We start from the raw sequence: 26312 nt of genomic DNA, 5'->3' as shown, positions 1-26312 counted from the left end.
AGATGTCACAGCCTCTTTCTAAACATCACCTGTCTTGTGATGATGTTAAAACCCAAACGTACCCAAATACTTTGCATATACTGTATGTGAGTCATAAGGCGTCCTTAAATAACCACGACTAATCCTGTCTCTAGGTTTGATCTGACAAGCTGCACAGTTCTGAAGACATCAATAACGGAATTGAATTAGCTCTAATTAAGCGTTAAAATCGATACTAGGAAAGAAATAGGATTAAGGGCAAATCTGTCCTTTCCTCCTGCCCAAATATTCATCTCCAATTTCCATTGACTTCTTTTGCTGCCAGAACAATTGTGTTTTTTTTTCTTTAGCAAAATTGGGTATTTTGTGGACAGCATGCTGTGAGACAGACTTTTTTTATTTTTGTCATCCTGAAGGAAGCAATTACTCACAATGAAGAAAACGCGCTGCCAGGTTTAGAGGTCTCGTACACGTGACAACCCGCCTTTAGTTGAAGCAAGAAATTAAGTTTAGCCTATAGAAAGAAGAATTGTTAGCACTAATACGATCCGTTCTTCAACCGCAATAAAAATGGGGAAATGAAAACCCCCTGAGCAGAATCTGGAGAAAGAGATTATAGCCGATTTTGGCTCTCTTTCTCACAAATCGTGCTTGAAACTCATGGAGGAACTTCAGCTTTTTGATACACACACACACACACACACACACACCTATTTGCCATTTTTTATAATATTCGGCTTCATAAACTGGTAATGGTAATCTGTGCAATTTTCAAGCATAGATAGTGCTCGACAATTCGTTTAGTGACCATTCAAAAGTTACAACGGCATTGAAAAAGTGACTTATGACCATTTTTCACACTTATGACTGTTGTGGCATCCCCGTGGTCACATTTACATTTGGATGCTTGGCAACTGGTTCATATTTATGATGGACCTGACCTTCTGACAAGCAAAGTCAATGGGGAAGCCAGATCCACTTAACAACCGGGTTACTAATGTAACAAGTGCAGTGATTCACTTAACAACTGTGGCAAGAAAGTCGTAAAATGGGGCAAAATTCATTTAACAAATGTCTCACAACAGAAATCTTGGGCTCAATTGGGGTCATAAATCGAGGACTACCTGTATTTAGAGAAAGGGACTAAGAGCATGCCCACCCTATATGGCCTGATGGAAAGGCAGTTTCACAGATAACCTGGCTTTGTGCCATATAGAATAGAATTTCAGACTTTGTAGTTATGTTCTATCCCTGAACTATAAGTTCTTATTACGGTGACAAATGTTTAAGAGTCAGGGGGAAAAAAATCACACGCCAAATGTAACACAAGTCCGCTTCTTTAACACCAATAAAAAAGTTGGTTTTAAAAAAACAAAACACGCATGCCGAAACAATGGAGTAAGCTTATTTGAGCAGGCATTTGCGTAATTAAATTACTGACGATTTGAAACTGCAATTAGTTTATAATTAAATAGGCGCTTACTAAATTTATTCAGTCAAGCTTGTTAACAAAAAATCAAGTTAAAAATGGAAAACAGATTAATGTTTTGAAAGCAGTACAAAAACAATAAAAGGGAAGCGGAGTTTAATACATCATTATATCAGTTTGATTTTTACTTTTTTTTTTTTCCCTTTTCCAACAGAAGGCAGATTGGAGGTTTATCAGCATAGCAAATTTCTGTCATCAATCCCCGTATGGACAGCCTTTGGAGAACTGGCTATTTTATATAATTGTACAAGGACAGCCTCAGTAAAAGGTAAGTAGGCTTGTTCCCTGAAAATGTGGCAAAAACAAGAATACAGTCGAGGGTTCCATGGCGAGTATATTTTCCCTGACTGCTGTGATTTTGTGAGGAGATGAAATTCAAAAAAACGTGAATAAAACCTATGTATGATATTATCATTGTTCCTGCCACGTTTCCTCATTAATAATAGTAGGAAAATCCTGAATACTTTCTTATTAGAGATGGGAATGAAGAGAGATATGGAATAGAACTGATCAGTCTCTCTACAAAATCCAGTTCCCTGAAAATGGTGCAGGGCGGTCACATTTGTGCAGAAAACTTTGTAGATATATGTAAAGTTGTATTCTCAAGATGTTCCTAATAACACAACAACATTGCGTCTCCATTGTACCAAAGTACACAAATTTTCAGTTCCAATCGGTGCATTTCTAATGTCATCACAAACTTTCCTTGTACATTTATGCATAAAGACATCTAACAACTGAAGAGATGTTGCCCCATCCTCTTTTTTTGCTGATTGTTGATCCACTTTTAAGCCTTTACTATATTCCTCTTATTTCATTCAGCAATCAAACTTCAGTCTCGTATTTCAGCAAAACATACTTGTTTTGTAGAGAGCAAGAAAGATGATTAGGGGACTGGAGGCTAAAACATATAAGGAACGGTTGCTGGAATTGGGTATGTCTAGTTTAATGAAGAGAAGGACGAGGGGGGACATGATAGCAGTGTTCCCATATCTCAGGGGCTGCCCCAAAGAAGAGGGAGTCAAGATATTCTCCAAAGCGCCTGAAGGCAGGACAAGAAGCAATGGATGGAAACTAATCAAGGAGAGAAGCAACCTAGAACTAAGGAGAAATTTCCTGACAATGAGAAGAATTAATCAGTGGACCGACTTGCATCCACAAGTTGTGGGTGCTTCAACACTGGAGGCTTTTAAGAAGAAATTTCAGAGCCATTTTTCTGAAATGGTGGTGGGTCTCCTGCCTGAGCAGGGGACTGGACTAGGAGATCTCCAAGGTCTCTTCCGTCTCTGTTATTCTTTTATGTCATAACTCAAGCCTGTTTACTTACTTGGTCAATGTGCCACAAGTGTAGCCCAATTTTACTCCAACCATGCTCGTGTTTCCTATGCAAAGTAGGATCTCTAATCTGGACATCCTCATGCATTCCAACATAATGTGGCGGAATATGCAATGTACTCAGAATATTTTTTTCCCCTAGCAAATACGGAGATATAGAGGATGTCTACATTCAAAATTAGCTTCTTACACTATTTGATTTATAGATAACTTTGGGAGATATTATATAACAGTTGAATCATTATTCTGAAATGCTTTGGGCAATTACATTTATTTGTCTAAAATATTTGTAGGTCATCTTCCAATTGATAGAAGTGGTGAACAAGATAAACAAAAAAAATTATGTGTGACTAATAAGGTATGAAGCTGGTTGTAACTCTTCGGTGTTAACTCCTTGGAGAGAAAGTGTGAAGATGCTCTCAGTAGCACTGAGAACTTTAGTAAACATCATTAGTTGAGAAAATATGTTTTGAATGTATATGGGTATTAGATTGTATGCTAGAATTGTCTACTTTTCTGTTTTGTTTTCATTTTTTTCCCTAGCTGTCACCAGTGTGAAAACATGGGCATTAGACAGAGAGGTTTTCCAAAACATCATGAGAAGAACAGCTCAAGCAAGGCATGACCAATATAGAAACTTTCTGAGAAGGTAAACGTGGCACGTGCATCTTCCTTTTTTTAATATCAGCAGATAAAAATAGGATGTTCTGAGACAAGAATTTGCTGGGCAATATATTGGTCCTATTTGTAAAACCTTATTATCTCAAAAATATAAATAGATAGATAGATAGATAGATAGATAGATAGATAGATAGATAGATAGATAGATAGATAGATAGATAGATAGATAGATAGATAGATAGATAGATAGATAGATAGATAGATAGATAGAAAAATGAAGTATTTGGGTCTGTAGTTGGTGCTGCTACCTGGAAACACTCTTTCTGCTTTTAGAACAGGCATGTCAAACTTGCGACATCACGTGATGTCGCGCAGCGTATCGCAACCTTTTCCCCATTGCTGGGTGGGCACGGTTTTGGAGTGACGCATCCGGCCCGTGGGCTGGCAGTTTGACATGCCTGTTTTAGAAGATAGATGAACTAAAGCTTATTATCCAATTCTGAGATCCAGAATTATCCTTTAGTTATTATATTGGAATGAAAACATTGCAGATAAATCTGAATATTCTCTAGGAGTTGAATTCTGAATTTCTCCATTTGGGTTCTGTACTGCAAACATCCATATATTGTAATTAGTAGCTCTGTACAGAAGTTTTCTATAACATGCAACTCTATGAAGTCCTTAGTGCTCTCTGAGTTTGGTTGCTGTTCTTGCAGATGTTTGATTACCCAACTAGATAACATTTTCAGTGCTAGAAGGGAGTGGAATTTGTTCTCTGTTTACATACAGTGGCTTGTCCTACCAGTGTTGGTGGGAGTGACATTTTCTTCTTGGTAGTTTCTTGATTAGGTTGTTGTTTACTCCTTTCATTGTTTGTTTGAGTTGATAGTTCCTTGATTGGGTTATTGTTTACTGTTTGATTGTTGGCCTGGTATTAATTATGATGTTAATCCCTGCTTATCTGAGTGTTGATTGCTGGCAAGGAGGTGTTTTGGTCTTTCGGGTTTCCTTTTTAGGTTTTGATTGTCTCTTTTGAATGGTATGTAAATGTCATTTATCCCTATGTGCCCGTTGATGGCTGAAAATGCACTCCTTTCTAGCACTGAAGATGTTACCAAGTTTGGTAACAAAACATCTGCAAGAAAACAATCAAGCTTAGAGAGCACCAAGAACTCCACAGTTCATCTCGGAGCTACAAATATCCCCTGCCTTGCAGTTCCACCTTGATCATTCATTCATTTCAATGTGAAAATAGCTATTGTATTATAAACAGAAGAATAATATTGTTTACACCCAGGGTCAAACCAAAATACAAGTGTTTACACAAAGAGTTATCATCTCTTTTATTTTCATTTTCCATGTCCGCCAGTTTGTTCTGGAGATTTATTCAACCCCGTGAATTTTGATTGAAAAAGAATCAGTAGGGAGTATCTGTTCTATCAGTATTTATTTCATCAGTGGATAGAAAATGGGGGTTTTCATCGTGGTTTGAAGGTAGTTGTATAGACTGAGCAAGTACTGACGGTTGACCAGAATCTCACAGATAACTTGTCCTTTTTAATGACACCCATTTAGAAGCCAGTTCTCAAATCACAGTTCTTTGAAGAAACATGGACCTCAGATATAAAATCCTATGTAATTATCCTAGTAGTAGTAGTACTCAAACCAAACTGAAAGAATGTATTTTGGGCAAAAACGTCTGCAAGGGCTATAGATTGTAGTGATTATTCTGTACCACTGTTGAACTTCCATTTATATGCCAAACCTTACCATTAACCACATTCACGTTAACTGTTTTTTATAAGTAATGCCCATAATATGCATAATATTTTTAGGGGTATCTAATATCTCCCCAGGAAAGAGCTGAAGTCAAAATGGATCAAAGTTAAAATTGAAAAATGAAAGCTAAAACGTTGTATACAAATTGAATTCAATGGATTTCTTTGGTTGTTTTTTTTTCAAGTGTTTCTTTACTGAAGAATTTACCCGAAGATAAACTAACCAAGATTATAGACTGCTTGGAAGTGGTAAGTCTTGGACCCCTACTAATGAGATTATTTAATCTTATTTATCTCTTTAGCAAAATCACTCTAGGGCAGACATGTCAAACACAAGGCCCGGGGGCCGGATGCGGCCCGCGAAGTGGTTTCATGTGGCCCGCGAAGCCATCCTGGAAACAGTGAAGGAATGGCCCCCATTGCCTTGGCTGGCCCTGGCCCAGGCTGGCCGGGAGCCAATGTAAAATTTTGTGGTGGCCATTTATGCTGAAACGCATTCAGCTCCACAAGGCTATCTAGAAACAGCGAGGAACCAGCCCCTGCTGTGTCGGCCCCACCCCCTGGGTCCATGCTGGGGAGGTGTCACCCTTTGTGAGGAATGAAGAAATGGACCATGCCTTGGCGCTTGCCCCGGTCCCACCTCCTTCTGCCAGAGACCCTCAGATCTGTCCCACTCCTGCCCAGGCCCCCACAGGCACTCTTGACACGAACGATGTAGAGCTGGCCACGCCCATCCAGTAGGCCACACCCACTCCATCCACACCCACTCAGTAGGCTGCACCCACCCTGGCCGCACACCCCCGCCCCCCCCAAGGGCAACCGCAATGCTGATGCGGCCCTCAATGAAATTGAGTTTGACACCCCTGCTCTAGGGTAAAGTCAAACAGAGTTATATATTACAGTGTGCTCTGATTAAGCTCCAAATTCTATGTTATTTGATCTGGGCTAAATAAGATTATTCAGTGGCATTTTTAATGTGCAGAATCTGAAAGTCCCATTGTGCAGGAAAATACTGACCTTTCTTTTCTGAAACCCACACAGAAATTCCCAGGAATACTTTCTAAACTGCATGGCTTCCTATAAATTTGCTTTAGCAACATGTAGGTTTTGGTGGATAGCATGTTTGATCACAGTGCTTTACATAAAATAGCCAGATCATAACTGCCTAAAAGGCTGAAATTTATGGGAAATAATGTCCCATTGCAAAAGCTTGAGATGAAATTCTGTCTGTGCAAAAGTCCCCAAATATGTCAAAACAGTCAAATTGAGGGGAAGAGAGGGGAGTGGGGGAGGGGAGGAGAAGAAAGAGGAGAGGAGAGGAAAGGAAAGGAAATAAATGGATAGGGAAGGAAAAGATTTAGATGCTATCAGAAATCTATAAATTTAATCCTTCCATAGGGGAAGGGAAGGAACACTGGCTAAGATTTGAAATCTGGAGATCTATATTTAAGAGCACTTAAAATAGTTGATGGAATTATAACACTGACCTGTAAAAATGTGACATGCTGTGATACTTACCTCATATATCACCAAATATCTGTGTTAATGACCCATAGAAGCAATCATGGCTAGCTTTCAAAAAAAAAATAAATAGCAAAATATTCTGTCTGCCGTCTTTCGTTACACTTTTGGAATATAATGATTTGTAATTGGGGGGAAAATCCATTATTAATATATCTGGTTTTTTTTCTCTTTTCTTATGTTTAGGCTTTATTCAGTGTAAATGAACAGTTTTATATTTGAAGGGCTAATTGAAATGACTCTGCGCAAATTGATTTATTGTGCACATATTCTTACGTAATCATTTTGCATGCTCCAGTAGAACAAAGGGTTAAAAAAAAAAGGAAATTAATTGTAGACAGGAATGCTGCAGTGTCATCCGGTGATGATGAAAAGTACAGTCCAAGATATATTAATTTTGGATGCCGTTTGGGCTCAGCTTTTGTCTGTAAATTCTTCCCTCCCTCCCTCCTTCCCTTCCTTCCTTCCCAAAGCTGGTGTGTTGCCTGCGTGACCTGAATTTTTTCAGAGCAAGTCTTTGGCAACACATTTCTTCCATTTGGCAGGGAAACCTAAAGAGACCCACTGCCTGTTTTTGATGTTACGCAACTGCAACAATAGAATATTTTCGCTGAAATCATTGTCTAGCACAAATTGTTTGCAGAGCCGGCCTGACTGCTTAAGCCACAGCCCGAGTCATTTGTTTCAGGCATCCTATTTTATGTGCCTGAAAGCAGATTTGGCTGTCTTTAGCTCAATACAGATAGTCCTTCACTTACAACCATTTCTTTAGTGCCGTTTGAAGTTATTGCAGCACTGAAAAAAGTGACTTATGATCATTTTTCACACTTATGACAGTTGCAGCATCCCCACGGTCACGTGATCAAAATTCAGATGCTTGGCAACCGACTCATATTTATGACGGTCGCAGCGTCCCGGGGTCGTGTGATCCCCTTTTGCGACCTTCTGACAAACAAAGTCAATGGGGAAGCCAGATTCACTTATCAACCATCTTACTAACTTAACAACTGCAGTGATTCACTTAACAACTGTGGCAAGTAAGGTTGTAAAATGGGGCAAAACTCACTTAGCAACCTTTTTGCTTAGCAACAGAAATTTTGGACTCAATTGTGGTGGTAAGTCAAGTACTACCTGTATTGTCCACTCTGAGCCATAGCCATTTGCTAAGTTTTCGGATATGAATCCCAGCTGTGTGTTAGAAAAAGGTTCTTTCTCCTAAAATTAAAAGACAAAAGGTTGTCCAACGTTGTGATAATGTTGCAAAACTGTAGAGCTAAGGGCAGCTGCAAAATTGAGGCTAAGGGTCCATTTGCAGACAGTAGAATTTCCAGGTGTGATTTTAGGTGCATTAATGCAGGACTGGGGGGCTTTAAATGCCCTGTATAAGATCATAAATAAATCCCACACAGACAAGCATGTGTCCAAATTGATAGTCCCATTTTTCTTCCTTGGAAATATTTTAAAGCAACTAAAAATCAATAAACCAAAACATTAGCATCTGGTAGGTCCTTCCTGCTGGTTCCATCTCTTTAAAGAAAAGAAAATATTGTTTGGATTCTTAAGTAATTTGGTTCAATAGTATCCATGGGAAGTGTCAAAGAAAATCAAGATGGCGGTCACCGCAATGCAGGTGGAACTCTGCCCCTTTGTATATATGTGCATTATCAATGCAAATCCAAAAAATGGTGGATATTCTATTGAACTGCTGGTACCTCCATACTGACTTTTTTGACCCAGTTATTTGGGTTGCACATCTACTGAGATGTTCCATGTCCTCAAGTAATCCAACATGTTTATTGTCTGTGTGTAGGACGAATGGGGATGAATAGTTTGACAGCATAAAAATTGCATTGTGAGACAATGGAATACATGTTGTTATGAAACTGCAGTTTCCGTTAAGGATTTAGTAGGAATTTTCTAGCTTTTTCCTCCACCCATTTCTTTTTTTCATTCCTGTCTTTACTTAAGGAGAACATCATTTCCATAAGAATGCGGTAACATTCCTGTAGCCCACAACATTCTTCAGAAGTAATCCACTATTTCTATTTGTGAGGAATTTCTTCTCTATAATAGATTAATTAGATCACAAGATGAATGATAAGAGAAGTTAAATATATGGCATTTCTCCAGCTATAAAGGAAGGCCAGGATGAGAAAGCTCTGTATATTTTAGCAACTATCTAAGAAAGTTCACTTGACCAGTTTGAGCAACTTGATCCATGATACCTCTGGAAACCTCTGTCTTCTTTTGTAAACTTAAGAACAAAATAAATTAAATTGTTTTTGCAATATATTCTTTAATTTAAACTTTATTAGACCCTCTGTTTTTCATATAATCAAATTATATGATGTGATAGCAATGTTCCAATATCTAAGGAGCTGCCACAAAGAGATCAGCCTATTCCCCAAAGCACCTGAAGGCAGGACAAGAAACAATGGATGGAAACTAATAAAGGAAGGAACTAATCTAGAATTAAGGAGACATTTCCTGACAGTTAGAACAAAGAACAATTAATCAGTGGAACGATTTGCTTCCAGAAGTTATAGGTGCTCCAACTACTGGAGGTTTTTAAGAAGAGATTGGACAACCATTTATCTGAAATGGTATAGGATTTCCTGCTTGAGCAGAGGTTGAACTAGAAGACCTCCAAGGTCCCTTCCAACTCTGTTATTCTATTACTCTGTTATTCTGTTAAATTCCTCTTTGAAAATCCAGCATACTTGTCCCAACGAACTAACTTGTACCTCTTTACTACCATTACCTAAGTCTTCTTTCTGAAGAGGTCATGTCATGCATTTATAATTCTTTAAGCAGCTGTACTGTCCTAGAACTTGAGCATGTTTGCAACCCTTGGCATTCTTAATTGTATTATATCAGTATTATTAGCATTGTATCTATAGAAATCTTTCCAAATTTGGTGCTGTCTATATGATAGTCTTAGTTATACATCTACAATTCCCACTTAGAAAGCCTCATATTTAAGGGCCAGAGACAGGAGCTACTTAGATCATATTTATAAGGCCCAATTCATAGAAACCAATTACTTTTGATTGTTCTCTCAAGTGTTCCCTGCATCCCATAGAGCAGGGGTGTCAAACTGCCAGCCACGGGCCAGTTTCATCATACCGGAGCCGCGCCCACCCCATTGCCAGCAATGGCGAAAAAGCTCCGATATGTCGTGCGACATCATGTGACGTCGCGAGTTTGACATGCCTGCCATAGAGTCAAGGAATCACTTCCAGTTCACCTTCATGGCTTCTGGGTTTCGTGTCATTTAAAAATAATGTATATATGTATGTATGTATATATTATGTATGTATGTCTGAAGCCTGAATAATCAATACCTTTAGGTTTATTGGCCCATATTAATGATCCATTGATTTCAGTGGGTTTACACTGACTAAATCTGAACAGTTGATCAAAGGAAGCAAAAGACTGTGGGATTACTTTGTGCAATTAGTCATGCCACATTCTTTAATAGATTTATTTGGATTATCAATTAGCTTTAAATCCCTTTCAGTCATTTAAAAAAACATTCATGTTTAATTGATCAATGTGTTTATAACTTATGCAGAAGAAGACATACTTGCCACAGGCAAAATGCAGGCAGTGGAGCCAATTTTGGGGGGGCTTTTGTTCCTTCTTCCCAAAAGCTGCTGTAGCTTTTTTGAATGTGGCTTTTTAGAATTTTATAGAATTTGCATTGTTTTTCTGGCATAGAAAGATTCTGTTCTCCCCATATAGAAAGCCTGCAAATACAACGATTGTTATGTAATATTAATATCACCCTTGCTTGAAGGACAAAACCTCAGTGCACTTTAAGCAAATTGATTAATACAGTGATGGCAAACCTTTTAGAGACCGAGTGCCCAAACTGCAACCCAAAACCCACTTATGCATCGTTGGGTGCCGGTGGGTGTGGCCCATTGGGTGGGTGTGGCCCATTGGGTGGGCGTGGCTGCAGTGGTAATGGCAGACTGGGTGGGACTAAAAAGTTCAATCAATCAATTCCAACTTTGCAAGATCTTTTTTTCCCCCGCAAGAAGTTGAATTTGACTGATTGATTGAACCTTTTTTTTTACACGGCGGCGGAGGCCTAAAGTGAAAAGGTTTTATAAAGCCCAGTTGAAGGCCTAGGACTGGGGCGATGGTGCGCGTGCCCACAGAGAGGGCTCTGAGTGCCGCCTCTGGCACCCGTGCCATAGGTTCGCCACTACTGGATTAATATAATATTCATATTTAAGTCTTGACTGTACGTTTGGTAGGAAGTTAAATAATTTTCTCTAGAAGATGCCAGTGGTCTTTAGTTAGTGTCTTGGGAAGATCTAAATACTGGTAGTCCTTGACTTAACAACCACAATTGAGCCCCAAATTTCTGTTGCTAAGTGAGATATTTAGTAAGCGCCCCATTTTATGACCTTTCTTCCACAGTTGTTAATCCCTGCAGGTGTTAAGTCAGTAACATGAATCTGACTTCCTCATTGACTTTGCTTGTCAGAAGGTCACAAAATGTGATCACATAACCCCAGGAGACTGCAACCGTCATAAATATGAGTCAATTGCCAAGCGGCTGAATTTTGATCACATGACTGTAGGGACGCTGCAATGGTCAGAAGTGTGAAAAATGGTCATCAGTCACTTTTTTCAGTGCTGTTGTAACGTCAAACGATCACTAAATAAACTGTTGTAAGTCAAGGACTTATAACTTATCATTGCCTGCCTTTCTTTGTTCCACAGGAATACTATGACAAAGGTGATTATGTTATCCGGGAAGGAGAGGAAGGAAGTACTTTTTTCGTTATATCCAGGGGAAAGGTAAGCTACCTTGCAAATATATTGTCAGGGAATTGCCCAACAGGTGTCCAAATGAAGTCAGAGATGCTGACACAAACTTGTAGTATTATGTAAATAAATATATTTTACATCTATATATAGCAAACAAGATAGTCAGGCAAACAGGAGCATCGTGAGGTAAATCACAGAGCACACAGAAGAAAAAGGCGGGAGAAAAAGAAAACTCCCTCTCCACACCCACAGCAACCAATCACAGTGCAGATTGCCTCACGCAGGAGCCAGCAGTCAACCAATCAAACATAATTGCGTGTTCTCCCTCACTGCACAAAACCCCCACTGCTCTAGCTACTAAATTTAGATATCTTAACATACCGTAGATGTGCAACTCTTACTTGGCCAATGAACCTTATGGGAAGCTGCATTTTCACCCATTTGTTTCCTGAGAGATAAAGGGCATTCCATTAAGCCTAGGAGCGTCTCCCAATAGGGTGTTGATCCACCTCTTCAAGGCGAAGTGCTATCCAAAAGCGACAGGGCATAATGAGATGTGAGATCATTAGGAATTCACTGGCTAGTGAATATCTGGGTCTCGTAAGCTGCCAGACAACATTTGAATTAGTTGCCCGGTCATATGCATGCCTTTCCACAGTTATTCTTGTTTTAGCTGTTTGTCCTCCGCCTTTTTATCACTAGCTAAAATCTGCACACGTTTCAGGAGTGGTAATGATGATATTAAAGTAAGTAGCAGCAATCCTGAATAAAGGAATATCTCAGTAGCACTCAAGAACATTTAGGAAATGCACTACCTGGCCTGGAGCAAGGAAGGAAACTCTAGGAAGGAATTCAGTGACCTAGAGTTGGCCTTGGTTTTTCAGTTTGGAGCAACTAATGTGGGCAAAAAGACTTAAACTGTTTTTTTTTTCTGACGTCCCTTTTCTGGAATGTGACATTAGCCATTTTAAATCCACCAACTGTATCTTTTGAATTCAAGCTAAAACAAAAATTTATCCCTTCCCTTCCCTTCCCTCCCTCCCTTCCTCCCTCCATCTCCCTCCCTCTCCCTCTTTGTCTCTCTCTCTCTCTCTCTGTCTCTTTGTCTTTCTCAGATTCTTGAGATATTATATAAAGTTACACAATAGCGTAAAACAGTGTAAAAAACAAGCACCAAAAGCACTATAATATAATGCAGAAGGAGGTAAAAAGCTAATGATGAATGTTTGATACAAAGTCAACCTGATAAAATATTGTAAGAAAACTAGCTAATTAAATTAATCAATAAAATGAAAGATAACAACAAACACAGTAGAGACATTAAAGCATATGAATATTTTTCCTATTAAAAAAGCAATAAAGCAATTAATAAAAGGAGATAATTAATAAACATAATAATATATAACATTATTAGATTATATTTGACTAGGGTATTTTATACACCTGAGGATCCTTTTCCTGATCATATTTACTAATAAAGATCAACATTCTTTTCTAAATTGATGCATATCATAAAAATTTTTTGGTTATGCATATCCTTTAACACATCTTATTGCATGTGTTGATTTTTCCATAGAAACAGTGCTTTTTTTGTCATAGAACATACTGGAACAGAGTTCCGGCATCTTTTTTGATGGATTTTCCAAATTTTAAAAGTAACTTTTGAAAATTTGACGTTTGGTGCACGTGGACTTGAATCGCTCTGTTGAGTGTAGCAGGTTGGCGGCAAAATCATTAAAATGGTGCATGTGGGCTGCTTGTGTGTCGAGTCCAATGCATGCATACTTCGTCCACGCTGATTGTGATGGCGCTGCTCGGCTTGTGGCACTGCTCGGCTTGTGATTGGTCATGTGGTTGCGCGCTGAGTGCTTATTGCAGGCGGCGACCATTCTGTGTTTCGTTACACAACTGACATGTGTGGGTGTGTGTACAGTGATTAATTACGTGCGAAAGGTAAATAATTTCTTTATTTTAAAAAATTGTTGGTGAATTGAAAATCTTTTTAAAATTTTTAGTGTAAAAGTGTGAACCCAAATTTAAAAATGAAAGAAAATTACTAATTAGTTCTCAACCACCGGTCCTGCTAAGAACTGAATATATAATTTTTTTAAATAAAAGATTAACACGATGCGAGTTCTGGCACCTGTTTTCTTACAAAAAAAAGCACTGCATAGAAATATAATATAACCATATGTCAGGTGAAGGGGGAGTATTTGATTTCTAGCACTGGGCTATTGTCAATCTGGTTACTACTAACATGGTAATTAACAGTGATTATACAACACTTCAATTCTGACCTCCGGAGGACCTTAACACAATCATTTATATCTCACAAAAGCATTACAGTAGAGAAAATAATAACTGTATATTTGCAGTAGTATGCACATATATTGGGTCATAATATGGGGGAAGGAGCATATAACTTCTGATTCTTATTGAGGTGCAATTCTCAGCAATCTATTCTCACTTGGCAGTGAGTTATAGTTAAACAATGGGCTGCAAGTCACTTTCCTGGCTTAGAAAAATAGTAATGCATCAGGTTTATTCTTAAAAGGGAAGGCAGTTCTGTGTTGCTTCATGGAGCATCTTCAAAGGGATGCTTCACTCAAAGCATCATCAAAGTGAAGAACTCTTCACATTTTGCACAGCCCTACTAACATTAAGCATCAAGTAGAATGTTAAAGAAGGGAGATTCAATGATGGAGAACCAACCGTGGAAAAGACCTTTTTCCTTTTCATCACCCTTGTTTGAAGATGAGAAGGCTTGCACAAGAGCTTTTCATGGGGATCTTAACTCATGGATCTTTTGAATATCCCCAAAATATAAAACTAGAAGAAAATTGGACAGTTATCAAGTTCCACTAGATTGAATTTTAAGTGATATCCCAATAAAAGTAAGGGTAGAAGATGATTCTTTTTTTTCTTTCTTTCTTTTTTGGATGAGGGCTGTATTTTCTTTCTTTTTTTAAACAAATTTTATTGGTTTTTTATTTCTTAGAACAAAGTGCTCGAGACACACCATGGTGCTGGGGCAATCAAACATCCAACAATAAAGCCATATATGAATAACTCAAATCAATGCATTAAATATTCCCTCTCTATTTCCCTCAAATAGCATAATATATTTAAAATAATCCATTTCTAAATTAAATTTCTATAAATTCTAAACCTGTTTTTAAGCTTTATAAATTTACAGTTACCATAGTCAAATTTAACCTTAAATAAACACATTATCACTTCAGCTATCCTTCCCAGATATATTCTAGTTCTGATCTCTTAAATCATTAATTTTATCACAAATCTTGTTTATTTCTTTTTCCACTACACACTATGTATCTTGATTAAAATAAAATATTAGTCTACCCTATACATATATAATCCATCAATCAATCAATCTCTTTAACCTAGCAAAGTAATATCAAACCTTAAAAGGGCTGTATTTTCTTGAGAGTCATATAGTCTCTGAGATTATAACCAAAGAGAGTAGGATCTCTATTCTCTGTCTTTCCCTAATACCTTCTTTTTCCTCTTTTGGTCACCCGTTCCCCACTGCACCCCAAAACAGAAACTACAAGGAAAGGACACATGGTTCTTTATAGAATATTGGAATACTGCATCCAGTTTTGGTCACCGCAAAAAGATAAAAAGATGTTGAGACTCTAGAAAGAGAGAGTGCAGAGAAGAGCAACAAAGATGATTAGGGGACTGGAGGCTAAAAGATATGCAGAACGGCTGCAGGAATTGGGGATGTCTAGTTTAATGAAAAGAAGGACTGTGGGTGACATGATAGCAGTGTTCCAATATCTCAGGGGCTGCCACATAGAAGAGGGAATCAAGCTATTTTCCAAAGCGCCTGAAGTCAGAACAAGAAGCAACGGGTGGAAACTAATCAAGGAGAGAACCAACCTAGAAATAAGGAGAAACTTCCTGACAGTGAGAATCAATTGATCAGTGGAACGATTTGCATTCAGAAGTTGTGGGTGCTCCATCACTGCAGGTGTTTAAGAAGAGATTGTACAATCATTTGTCTGAAATGACATAGGGTTTCCTGCTTGAGCAGAGGGTTGGACTAGATAGAAGATCTCCAAGGTCCCTTCCAACTCTTATTCTGTTAAAGAGCAGTGTTTCTGAAATCACCCTACGTAAACTGATAATAGGTCCAAAACATGCTTGATAAAGTCACAGAAATGTAGGGTAGCCCCACAGAAAATGACAGGTGTTCTGCAAAGTCTGGAAGGAAAATCATTGGTGCACATATGAAAGATGTAATTATTTAAGATATTTATTTAGGCAAACATGTGCTAGATAGCTGAAAGCAAATGTGATTTAATACAAATCATGAAGCATCTAAGACTGTAGAAATATGATGGAGGAGGGTAGGTTTGCCCTTTAAAATAATGGTCAAAATTCAATTGGATATTCTCTGACTTTAAAAAATGACTAAAATAGTCTTTGGATCTCAGCCAAAGCCTTCAAAAGCAGCACTTGAAAATCCCCCAGAAAGAAATCATTCCTCTTTCTTATGCAAGGGGGTGGTGGAAAGGGGAGAGAGACTTAGTGAAAAAAACATTTATGCATTAACTATTGGAGAACAAACACATCATGCATGAAAAGAGACAGATGGTGTGTAACCAAGTTGGCAAGCTCTAGATATAAACACTTATGCTGGCCGCTTGCAAGGATCAGTTCTTCTTGGTTTCTGCTAAACAATATTTGCAGAATCTGGAAACCAAGAAGATAAGATGGATATTTGCTACTATATCTGGGCTGCCAAAATCCAGAGTAGATGACAAGAAAAAATTGGCATTGAAAAGTCTCTTTGCTGCCATCTAGTGATTATCTGGGTTGCTGCAAGCTGGATCTGCGCTAATATTTGTAAGATATTTAAACACGGGAGTGAGAGTTGGAATCAGATTTGTTTAAAGCTAGAAATGTGCAACAGTTGCTACTATTATTATAAGTATTAACATAAACATTATTGCTGTGGTAGGACTCACTCCATAAAGCAAAATAAATAAGTCCGTAAACCAGAATATCATTTACATGCTATTTTAATGAAAAATAGTATGATAACTCCTTAACATAGTTAATATATTTCTCCTACGATCATATTTAGAAGTACCATTTGGAGACAAATGGGATTTTGGAGTTCATTTGTTATAGAGTCATAGAACTGAAGAATTAAAAGAAACCTTAAGGATCTAGTCCAGGGGTATGCAACCCTGGCTCTTTTATGACTCATGGACTTCAATTCCCAGAATTCCTGAGCCAGCTATGCTGGCTCAGGAATTCTGGGAGTTGAAGTCCATGAGTCATAAAAGAGCCAAGGTTGCCTACCCCTGATCTAGTCTAACCACCTGTGATGTTCAGGAAAGCCAATTAACAATCTATGCGAAGTGGCTGTTTTCCTTCTTAAACAGCTCCAAGGATAGAGAACCCATAACATATATAACAGACCATTTCATTTCATTGTTGTACAAATAGAATGAAGGTTTTTCATTCTATTTCAGTGAAATCTAAGTAGCTGCAATTTATATCCTAGTCTCTGTGGTCTATTTTCTATGGTAGAACAGGGGTCTTCAAACTTGGCCATTTTATGACTTGTGGACTTCAACTCCCAGAATTCCTCAGCCAGCATGCCTGGCTGAGGAATTGTGGGAGTTGAAGTCCACAAGTCATAAAAGGGCCAAGTTTGAAGACCCCTGTTGTAGAATGTAACTCTACATCTTCTCTGTAGCTCCTCTTTTATGGCTCTCTTCAGTCTTCTTTCTCCAGACTGAACATCTCGACTTCCTTCAACCAGCCCTCATGTCTCTACTTCCAACCCCAACAGTAACCTCTGCTGAATCTAATCAAAGCTCTATCAAGTTTAATCTCCATCCAGGTGCCTCCAGGAATTTCTTAAGAGAGGGAAGCGAAGGCAACTGCTTTTGTCTATTTATTCTATAACCAACATACATTGTCCCTGATCACGGTGGGTCCATGTAGTTATCCTAGCTAAGAATATAAGAAGAATCCAGCTGGAAAAAAAGCAAAAGCCCATCTGATTCAATATCTGGCTTTCCAGAATGACCAAACATATACCCTGTTTCTCTGAAAATAAGACCTAACCGGAAAATAAACCCTACCATGATTTTTCAGGATGCTTGTAATATAAGCCCTACCGCAAAACATAAGCCCCAGTTAAGATAATCAGCCAGACGGGTGCATTTATTACCGTATTTTCCTGAAAATAAGACCTAACAGGAAAATAAGCCCTAATGAGTCTTCTGGAGCAAAAATTAATATAAGACCCAGTCTTATTTTTGGAGAAACATGGGTAGAAATATTGCCAGAAAGAATGGATAACTTCCCATCAATTGTCCCAAAGGTGCTTTTTTCAAGAGGCAACTGGACTTTCTTGTTTTTTTTTTTGAAGACGTTTCGCTTCTCATCCAAGAAGCTTCTTCAAGTCTGACTTGGATGAGAAGTTAAACATCTTTTTCAAGAGGCAACTACACTTTCTTGTTTTTCTTTGTTTTCAAAAAAAACCAAGAAAGTGCAGTTGCCTCTTGAAAAAGCAACTTTGGGACAACCATGATCTGGATGACTGAGAATCTTCATAGACCTTCCCATCTATTGCACTCAGAGGGACCCTACCTCTAATCCTAGAGCCAAGGTATCCAGGATTATAGTACTAGCCATCAATAGCCTTGTCCATCATTAATTTAACTCTTCATTTTATTTAAAACTATGCAGAGAAGGGACCTTTATCCACATCTCATAGCTTGATAGAGGACTTGGTTTTCCTTCTCATGGATGAATGCAAGTTCAAAGGGAAAAAAATTACTGCCTTTCCACTTTTTTCTTACCATTTATACTACAAAGGGGAATCTTTTTTAATGATAGGATGTAGTGTGTATTGAAGTCTCTGCCTGAAATAGTAAAATCCACCTCATTTTTACAGTTAAAAGAAATTAGGGAAGATATTTTTATGTCTTTATATTTTTCTTTATCTGATCAACTGGGCAGATAAATACAGTATTTGGCTGGCTTTATATATGTCTCTCGGTCTCTGGACTGTAAACAGAAAACGCTTCGTGACACCTCTTGATAACATTGGGATGACTTTAGAAGGAGAGCAATGTGAAAGTGCCAAATATAATTATGAAACAAAACAGCTTAGGACGGCCTGTTTCGCTGGTTCAATCCAGAGAGCCACAAGGACAAAATCTCTTTGCAAAAACCTGGCCATCACGAAGGTTTTCTATAATCAGAACTGATATTAACTCAATAATCTGTGAGCTTCAGAGAGCAATTGATTCAATTCAAATTATACTAGCTTGGAACCCATGCCACATCCAATTATTATCCCTTGTTCTTTGTTTGATATTAGCTCTGGCACGCTCTGACTCTAGTGCCAAAAGAGTTCCAGAAAGTCTCAACAAAGAGAATTGTTCGCTGTCTATCACTAAAAAGAGACAATCACAAGGGATTACATTCAGCTGTGGCCAATATTTACACGTCTGTGATTCAGATCCTTGTCTCTGCTTTTCAAAGTCCAGCCTTGAGCTATAAAATCCCATTGGAACTCACCATGATAAAAAATACTCAATTTTCTGGCTATATCCCTTAATTTTTTTAATTTTTATTTATTTATTTATATCTCATATTTATTATTTTTTACAAACAACTCAAGGTGGCAAACATATCCCACCTTTGGCCTACTATTTTCCCCACAACAACAACAACAATCGTGTGAGGTGGGTTGGGCTGAAAGAGAATGACAGGCCCAAATGGCTAAGGTAGGACTTGAACTCGTGGTCTCTTGCTTTCTAAGCTGGTGCCTTCACTACCAAGACTAAACTGGCTCTCTAGATGGATCGTTAATGGATCGTTTTGATGAAGGTCATTTATCTTAATGGATCGTTATGGTGAACGTTAAGGATGAAGTACTCTATTAAGTACATTGTATTTATTTTTGACAAGTAATTAGTGGGTCTTCATTTCCTAGGTTAAGGTTACCCAGACCCCAGAAGGGCAGACCCAGCCTCAGTTGATTAAAACGTTGCAGAAAGGAGATTCTTTTGGAGAAAAGGCCTTGATCAGGTTTGTTTAAAATTATTTCCCATAACACTTTCATTGTTATTTAAAAATTTGAGTTCAAAATGGAACAGGGCCTAAGAAGACAAGGTAAGGACATAATTTTATTTTTAAGAAATTAACTCAGGGGGGTCCAACCTTGGCAACTTTAAGACCTGTGGACTTCAACTCCCAGAATTCCAGGAGTTGAAGTCCACAAGTCTTAAAGTTGCCAAGGTGTAATATCCCTGAATTAACTGGTACTATAATTCATAGATGACTGAAAGAGTGAGCATCCATGCTACCATTTTTCCCCCCATGGTCTCTTCCATCCAAATTGTCTATCTTGGTTACTGTACGCTGATTTCTTTTGCATCTGGTAGTTGCAGTTGATGGATTTTTCGAAGGAGCTGCTCTGATGCATGGGGCACAAGCCAATTCTGGAACTATTCATGAAACCATAGTCCACAGTGTGCATTCGTGCAGCAGTGAAATGAATTTATGAGATTTTTGTTGACTTATTTGTTAGTTACTTGATTTTTATCCTGCCTTTATTCATTTAGTATATAAGCAACTCAAGATGGCAAACATACATAATATTCCTTCCTTCTGTTTTCCCCACCACAACCCTGTGAGATGAGTTGGCTAAGAGGTAGTGACTGCCCCATATTCATCCAGGTGGCTTCCATGCCTAAGATGGGACTAGAATTCACTGTCTCCTGGTGAAAGGCACAGAGTCATTCAGCTGGCTTTCGTATCTAAGACGGGACTAGAATTCATGGTGATTGCCTCAAAGTCACCCAGCTGACTTTCATGCCTAAGGCAGGACTAGAACTCACCCTCTCCCGGTGATTGCCTCAAAGTCACCCAGTTGACTTTGATGCTTAAGGCAGGACTAGAACTCACCCTCTCCTGGTGATTGGCCCAAAGTCACTCAGCTGGCTTTCATATCTAAGACAAGACTAGAATTCATGGTGATTGCCTCAAAGTCACCCAGCTGATTTTCATGCCTAAGGCAGGACTAGAACTCACCCTCTCCTGGTGATTGGCACAGGGTCATTCAGCTGGCTTGCATATCTAAGGCAGGACTAGAACTCACCATCTCCTGGTGATTGGCCCAAAGTCACTGAACTGGCTTTCATATCTAAGGCAGGACTAGAACTCACCATCTCCTGGTGATTGACACAAGGCCATTCAGCTGGCTTTCATGCCTAAGGTGGAACTAGATCTCACAGTCTCCTAGCGATTGGCCCAAAGTCACTCAGCTGGCTTTCATATCTAAAACAGAACTAGAATTCATAGTTTCATGGTGATTGGCCTAAAATTACTCAACTGCCTTTCATACCTAAAGCAGAACTAGAACTTACCGTCTTCTAGTTTCTAGGTCAGCCATCTAATCACTGAGTTTTTTTTTTAAAAAAATAAAAATTGAGAAACATTGCTCTACTAAACCAACAAAAAAATCTCACTAAATCCATTTCACTGCTGCACGAATGCACACAGGACAATGCTGGGTCAATATATATATTTTTTGAGCAACACCGCTTTAGAAGAAGAATCAACAATGAAGTGAAATAAAAAAAAACATCACAAGCTTGTGTTAAAATTATCCATATCAGGAACATTTAGCAGCACAGATGTAGAGAACCTGCAGAGATGATGAATTGGTTGTTAGGTATCAACAGTGCTTTGAACAGAGGAAACAGCAGGGATAGTAATAATGGGAGGATTTAAACTTTGAAGTGGCATTTGGACAAATAGATAATGCTTACTTAGGTAACAAGTTAGCTTGCATGTTTCATCCATTTTTGTTCTGTAAAATCATTGTTAAAGAGATTTTTGCAAAGATACCATAGAAAATCAAGGTTACACACAGGCATTTGGACAATCACCTGCCTGGACAATCACCTGTCTGAGAGACTGGACAATCACCTGTCTTAGACGGTATAGGTTCTCCTGCTTGAGCAGGGGGATGGACTAGAAGACCTCCAAGGTTCTGTTCTGTTCTATTCTATTCTATTCTATTCTATTCTATTCTATTCTATTCTATTCTATTCTATTCTATTTTATTCTTATTTCTATTCTATTCTATTCTATTCTATTCTATTCTTATTTCTATTCTATTCTATTCTATTCTATTCTATTCTTATTTCTATTCTATTCTATTCTTATTTCTATTCTATTCTTATTTCTATTCTATTCTTATTTCTATTCTTATTTCTATTCTTATTTCTATTCTGTTCTGTTCTGTTCTGTTCTGTTCTATTCCATTCCATTCCATTCTATTCTTATTTCTGTTCTATTCTATTCTATTCTTATTTCTATTCTATTCTATTCTTATTTCTGTACTATTCTATTCTATTCTATTCTTATTTCTATTCTATTCTATTCTAGTATCTAGTTGCTTGTCATAAATCAATGTGATCCTCTCTAGATATAGTTTTAGAAGTAAGTTTTATGCTCAAGGGAAACAGACTGTTAATAAGTATATACAGATAATCCTCAGCTTACAACAGTTTTGTGACTGTTACAAAGGTACAACAGCGCTGAAAAATGTAATTTCTGACCATCTTTCACACCGTTGCAGCACCCCCATGATCGTGTGTTCAAAATTGGGACACTTGGCAACCATGCAACATGATGGTTGCGGTGTCCCGGGGTCACGCGATTCCCTTTTGCGACCTTCTGACAAGCACAGTCAATGGGGAAGCCAGATTCACTTAACAACCATGTTGCTAACTTAGCAACTGCAGTGATTCACTTAACAACCGTGGCAAGAAAAGGTTGTAAAATGGAGTGAAATTGCTTAACAACTGCCTTGCTCAGCAATGGAAATTTTGGGTCGTAAGTCCAGGACTATCTGTACAGGATTATAGCGTAAATCTGACCTGTTACTTACTCTTCTCATCTACCTAAAATCAACTGATATATTTCTGTTTGCAGTGATGATGTTAGGTCTGCTAATATAATTGCAGACGAAAACGATGTGGAGTGCCTCGTTATTGACAGAGAGTAAGTATTCCCTTCCTGCACCGCTGTCTTCTTTCCAGCCGCTTTTCCTATTCACCGATAAGTTACATCAAAGATTTTCTGTGTTCTCTTCACTTCTTTTTCCTTGCCCAAATTTGGAGGAGGTGAACATTAGGGGGAAGGTAGCAAAACAGGCAGACTGATTCTTGAAGAGCAGAATATTTGTAGCTCAGGGTCTTTGGTGCGCTCTGAACTTGGTTGTTTTCTTGCAGACATTTCATTACCAAGCTAGGTAACATCATCAGTGCTAATCCTATGTATAAAGATTTTATTGTTTTTTTTTCATAAACATATGTTAATTTTTCCAATCAACGAGTTGTCTGGAATTAGCTATGCTAATACATGTTCAATTCCTAATCCTTCATTCTTTCCTCTAGCCAACAATAAAATAAGTCCCAAGTTTGATAATAGTCTGTATCTTCTTTATCTTTCAACCTCATAGTTAATCTGTCCATCTCTGCACATTCCAATATTTTCCTGATGATTTCTGCTTCTGATGGCAGTCCTTCATTCTTCCAGTATTGTGCAAAAATTATTCTCGCTGCTGTGGTGATGTGTAAGATTAAATATAATTTCTGCTTATTAGTCTTTTCAGGCATAATACCTAGTAAAAAAAGTTCAGGTTTAAAATCAACTTGTTCACCCAATATTTTTTCTAACCACATATGTTATCTTTCTCCAATAGGCCTTAGCCTTACTACATGTCCACCAAATGTGATAGTACGTGCCTATGTTATGTTTACATTTCCAACATCTATCTGACATATTTTTAAACATTTTTGCTAATCTTGCTGGTGGCAGATGCCATCTATAACACATTTTCATCAGTGCTAGTCCTAGATCAGAGGCGTAGCATGGGGGGTGCAGGGGGGCCGGCCGCACCGGGCACAACATCTGGGGGGGCGCGCTCGCACTCGCAGCTCTCTGCCCCTGCCTGTGCGAATCCGATCCGAGCCGCCGGGTCGCCGCCCACTGTGGAGGGGGGGGCGCAAATTACTTGCCTTGCCCCGGGTGCTGACAACCCATGCTACGCCACTGTCCTAGATTACCTTGTTTGGGTAATGAAACATCTGTAAAAAAACAATGAAACTCAGAAAGCACCAAGGTCCTCTCAATAGATCAGGAATCACCACTCTGCTCTGCATTGTGACATGACGTTGCAAGATCCTGAAGTTATTTGTGTTTACAATACTTGGTTTTGTCCTGAAGCTGCAAAAAGCATGTGGTGTGCAGTGTGCAATTATGTTACCAAGAAGTGGGGAAATTATATAATTAAGCTCATGATTGATCGTGCTATCTCTTCTAACCCCAGAGATGTAACTATGGGGATACTTCATAGGATTTAAACAAAAAAACAAAAAACGTAAGAACATCCAGTTCCCATTTGGATCATCAAAAATTTTAATTACTGCAGAGTGGTATGCTCTGACTCCTTAATTAGTAAATAAACAAAATGGGGGAAATCTCCACAGTAGTGAACATTGAAGTATTTCAAGTAAAGCAAAAAAAGAAAGGCAGTTTGGTGTAGTGGTTAAGGTACCAAGATAAAATCAGGAGACTGTGAATTCTAGCATAAAACCAGCTGTGTGGGTTCCGGTCAGTCAACTTTTTTTTAGGACTAGAAAGAATGCAATGGCAAATCACTTTTGGGAACCTTGCTAAGAAAACTGCTGGAGTCAAACAGACTTGAAGGCACAAAAAGAGGTGCGGGAGAGGAAAAACAGGCCTAGTTATTTTGGGCAACGGTGGCTACAATAGGACTGGAATGGTTCATGTTCACTGCATCGCTGTTCAACTAGATGATTGTCTTTATCATCTCTAACTTTTATATTTTAATTGGTTTTTTTTAATATAGTGACTCCGGCATATAGTGAGACCATGAACAGCAGTTAGCTGCTTTATATATTTATAAAGGCAGGAATTTGTTCCTTCAGATATATGGACTAGACTGACATAACAGGAAATGTATAAATATCTAAGTTATACTCCAGTGAGCCTCCAGCCATATTTAACATTCATTAAATGAAAAACTGTGTGAATTCAAAATAACATTGTTTCAAACAGTATTTTAAAACATTATTTAAGCATTTCAGCAGATGTTACCTCTATTATGAGCTGAATGGTATTTTGGTACTTAATTGGACAGTATGGATTTTTCCATGTTTGCAGTTTCTGTTCTTTGATCTTTGTTAGCATGTATATGGTTTTAAATTTAATGTTTCTGTTGATTGTATATCTTCCTGGGAATCTTGTATTTCAAGTGCAACTGCGAAAAAATATCTAAAATAAGTTTAATGTTGCCCATTTAGTCTTTCTCAGGCGCCTTTGATTTTTTTCAGTCTAGGCAAAGAGAAAATGATGACTTTTATCAGGTTCCTGGTAGGCTGCATTACACAACTGATAGTCTGGGTTCAATTTTTTAGATCCCAAGTTGATTGGGTCTGTAATAGTGTGATAATTGCCTGCCATCTTTCTCACCTTTGAAAGATGCAGTTGGGTTGTTCAGAGAATTAGTTTGTGGCAGCAATGTGCAGTGACTGCTGTAGGTGATTTTCTTTTTAATCATGGCATCAAAAAGGCCAGACCTCTGGATATTTTTTTTATTTATCCATTGCACTATACAGTAGCAGCTGCTGATGCTTCTGTCACACCATGATTGTTGTTATAATTGTGGCTGGGTTCACAAATCATGCTAAGTGTGATTGGCTTTGACTGACTGAACAGCTGTTGGGCCTTAGTCAAGTAAGTATAGTTAAGCAAACCATGACTTGGTAATGCATTAAGCCAGCTTTACCCTCAGTGAGATGTGTTGGACTACCCTTTGCCTTACTGATTGGGAATTCTGGATATTGCAGTCCGCCATATTGGTGGACTATCAAATTGCAGAAGTCCTTAGGTCATTTGTTATAAAAAGGGGACAGGTTGGATACAAAAAGAAAATAGCAATAGCATTTAGACTTATATATCGCCCCATAAAGCTTTATAGCACCCTCTGGGCAGTTTACAACATTGAAGCATTATTTGCATATTGCCCCCCCTCCTGAGAATCTGGGTCCTCATTTTACTGACCTCAGAAGGATAGAAGGCTGAGTCAACCTTGAGCCCCATCAGGATCAAACTCCAGGCTGTAGGAAAGTTTGCCTGCAATGCTGTACTTTAATCACCGCACCATCAGGGCTCTCAAAACGTGGCTAATTAAAACGAAAATAGAGGTTCACACATGTAAAAACAGATGAGAAGGGCTTTCCAGATGTTGGTAGACTGTTTTCCAGCCCCCTTCACTAATTTCCAGGATAGTTAGGACATTTAACATCTGGAAGGCCACAGGTTATATCATCCCTACCTCTGTATTGAACTGGAAAAAAATCTACTAGTAGCTACACTATAGATCAGCCTTCATCAATCCCTATCACCCACAGCCTGACTATCAAATGGCTGGGCTAGCTATATGTCTATGAAGATTCTCAGTCATCCAGGTCGTGATTGTCCCAAAGGTGCTTTTTAAAAGGCAACTTTCAATTCATTCAAATTTAATTTGTATACCGCCCTTCTCCCATAGGACTCAGGGCGGTTCACAGCATATTTAAAAAACAGATATTATACACAAATAAAAAATACAAAAATACAACAATATAAACCCCAATAAAACCGAATTAAAAACCAAATATTGACGGCTGTGTTTCCAATTAAAATTACTTCTAAAATCATCCCTA

General features: G+C 38.4%; 1 protein-coding gene across 1 annotated transcript in view; it reads left to right on the top strand.

Annotated features, from left to right (window-relative positions):
- Positions 1-26312, top strand: part of PRKG2 (protein kinase cGMP-dependent 2) — a 75776-nt gene that overhangs the window by 25805 nt on the left and 23659 nt on the right. The window contains exons 3-8 of the mRNA XM_029287371.1: positions 1623-1736; positions 3347-3452; positions 5388-5451; positions 11461-11538; positions 19502-19596; positions 22513-22581. Of these exons, the coding sequence (XP_029143204.1) occupies positions 1623-1736; positions 3347-3452; positions 5388-5451; positions 11461-11538; positions 19502-19596; positions 22513-22581 (526 nt within the window). The remainder of the gene's footprint in view (positions 1-1622; positions 1737-3346; positions 3453-5387; positions 5452-11460; positions 11539-19501; positions 19597-22512; positions 22582-26312) is intronic.

Source organism: Protobothrops mucrosquamatus, unplaced genomic scaffold (genome assembly GCF_001527695.2).
Source record: "Protobothrops mucrosquamatus isolate PMUCROS unplaced genomic scaffold, P.Mucros_1.0 scaffold3, whole genome shotgun sequence".
Classification (NCBI taxonomy): domain Eukaryota; kingdom Metazoa; phylum Chordata; class Lepidosauria; order Squamata; family Viperidae; genus Protobothrops; species Protobothrops mucrosquamatus.
This window is presented reverse-complemented; position numbering and strand designations above follow the sequence as displayed.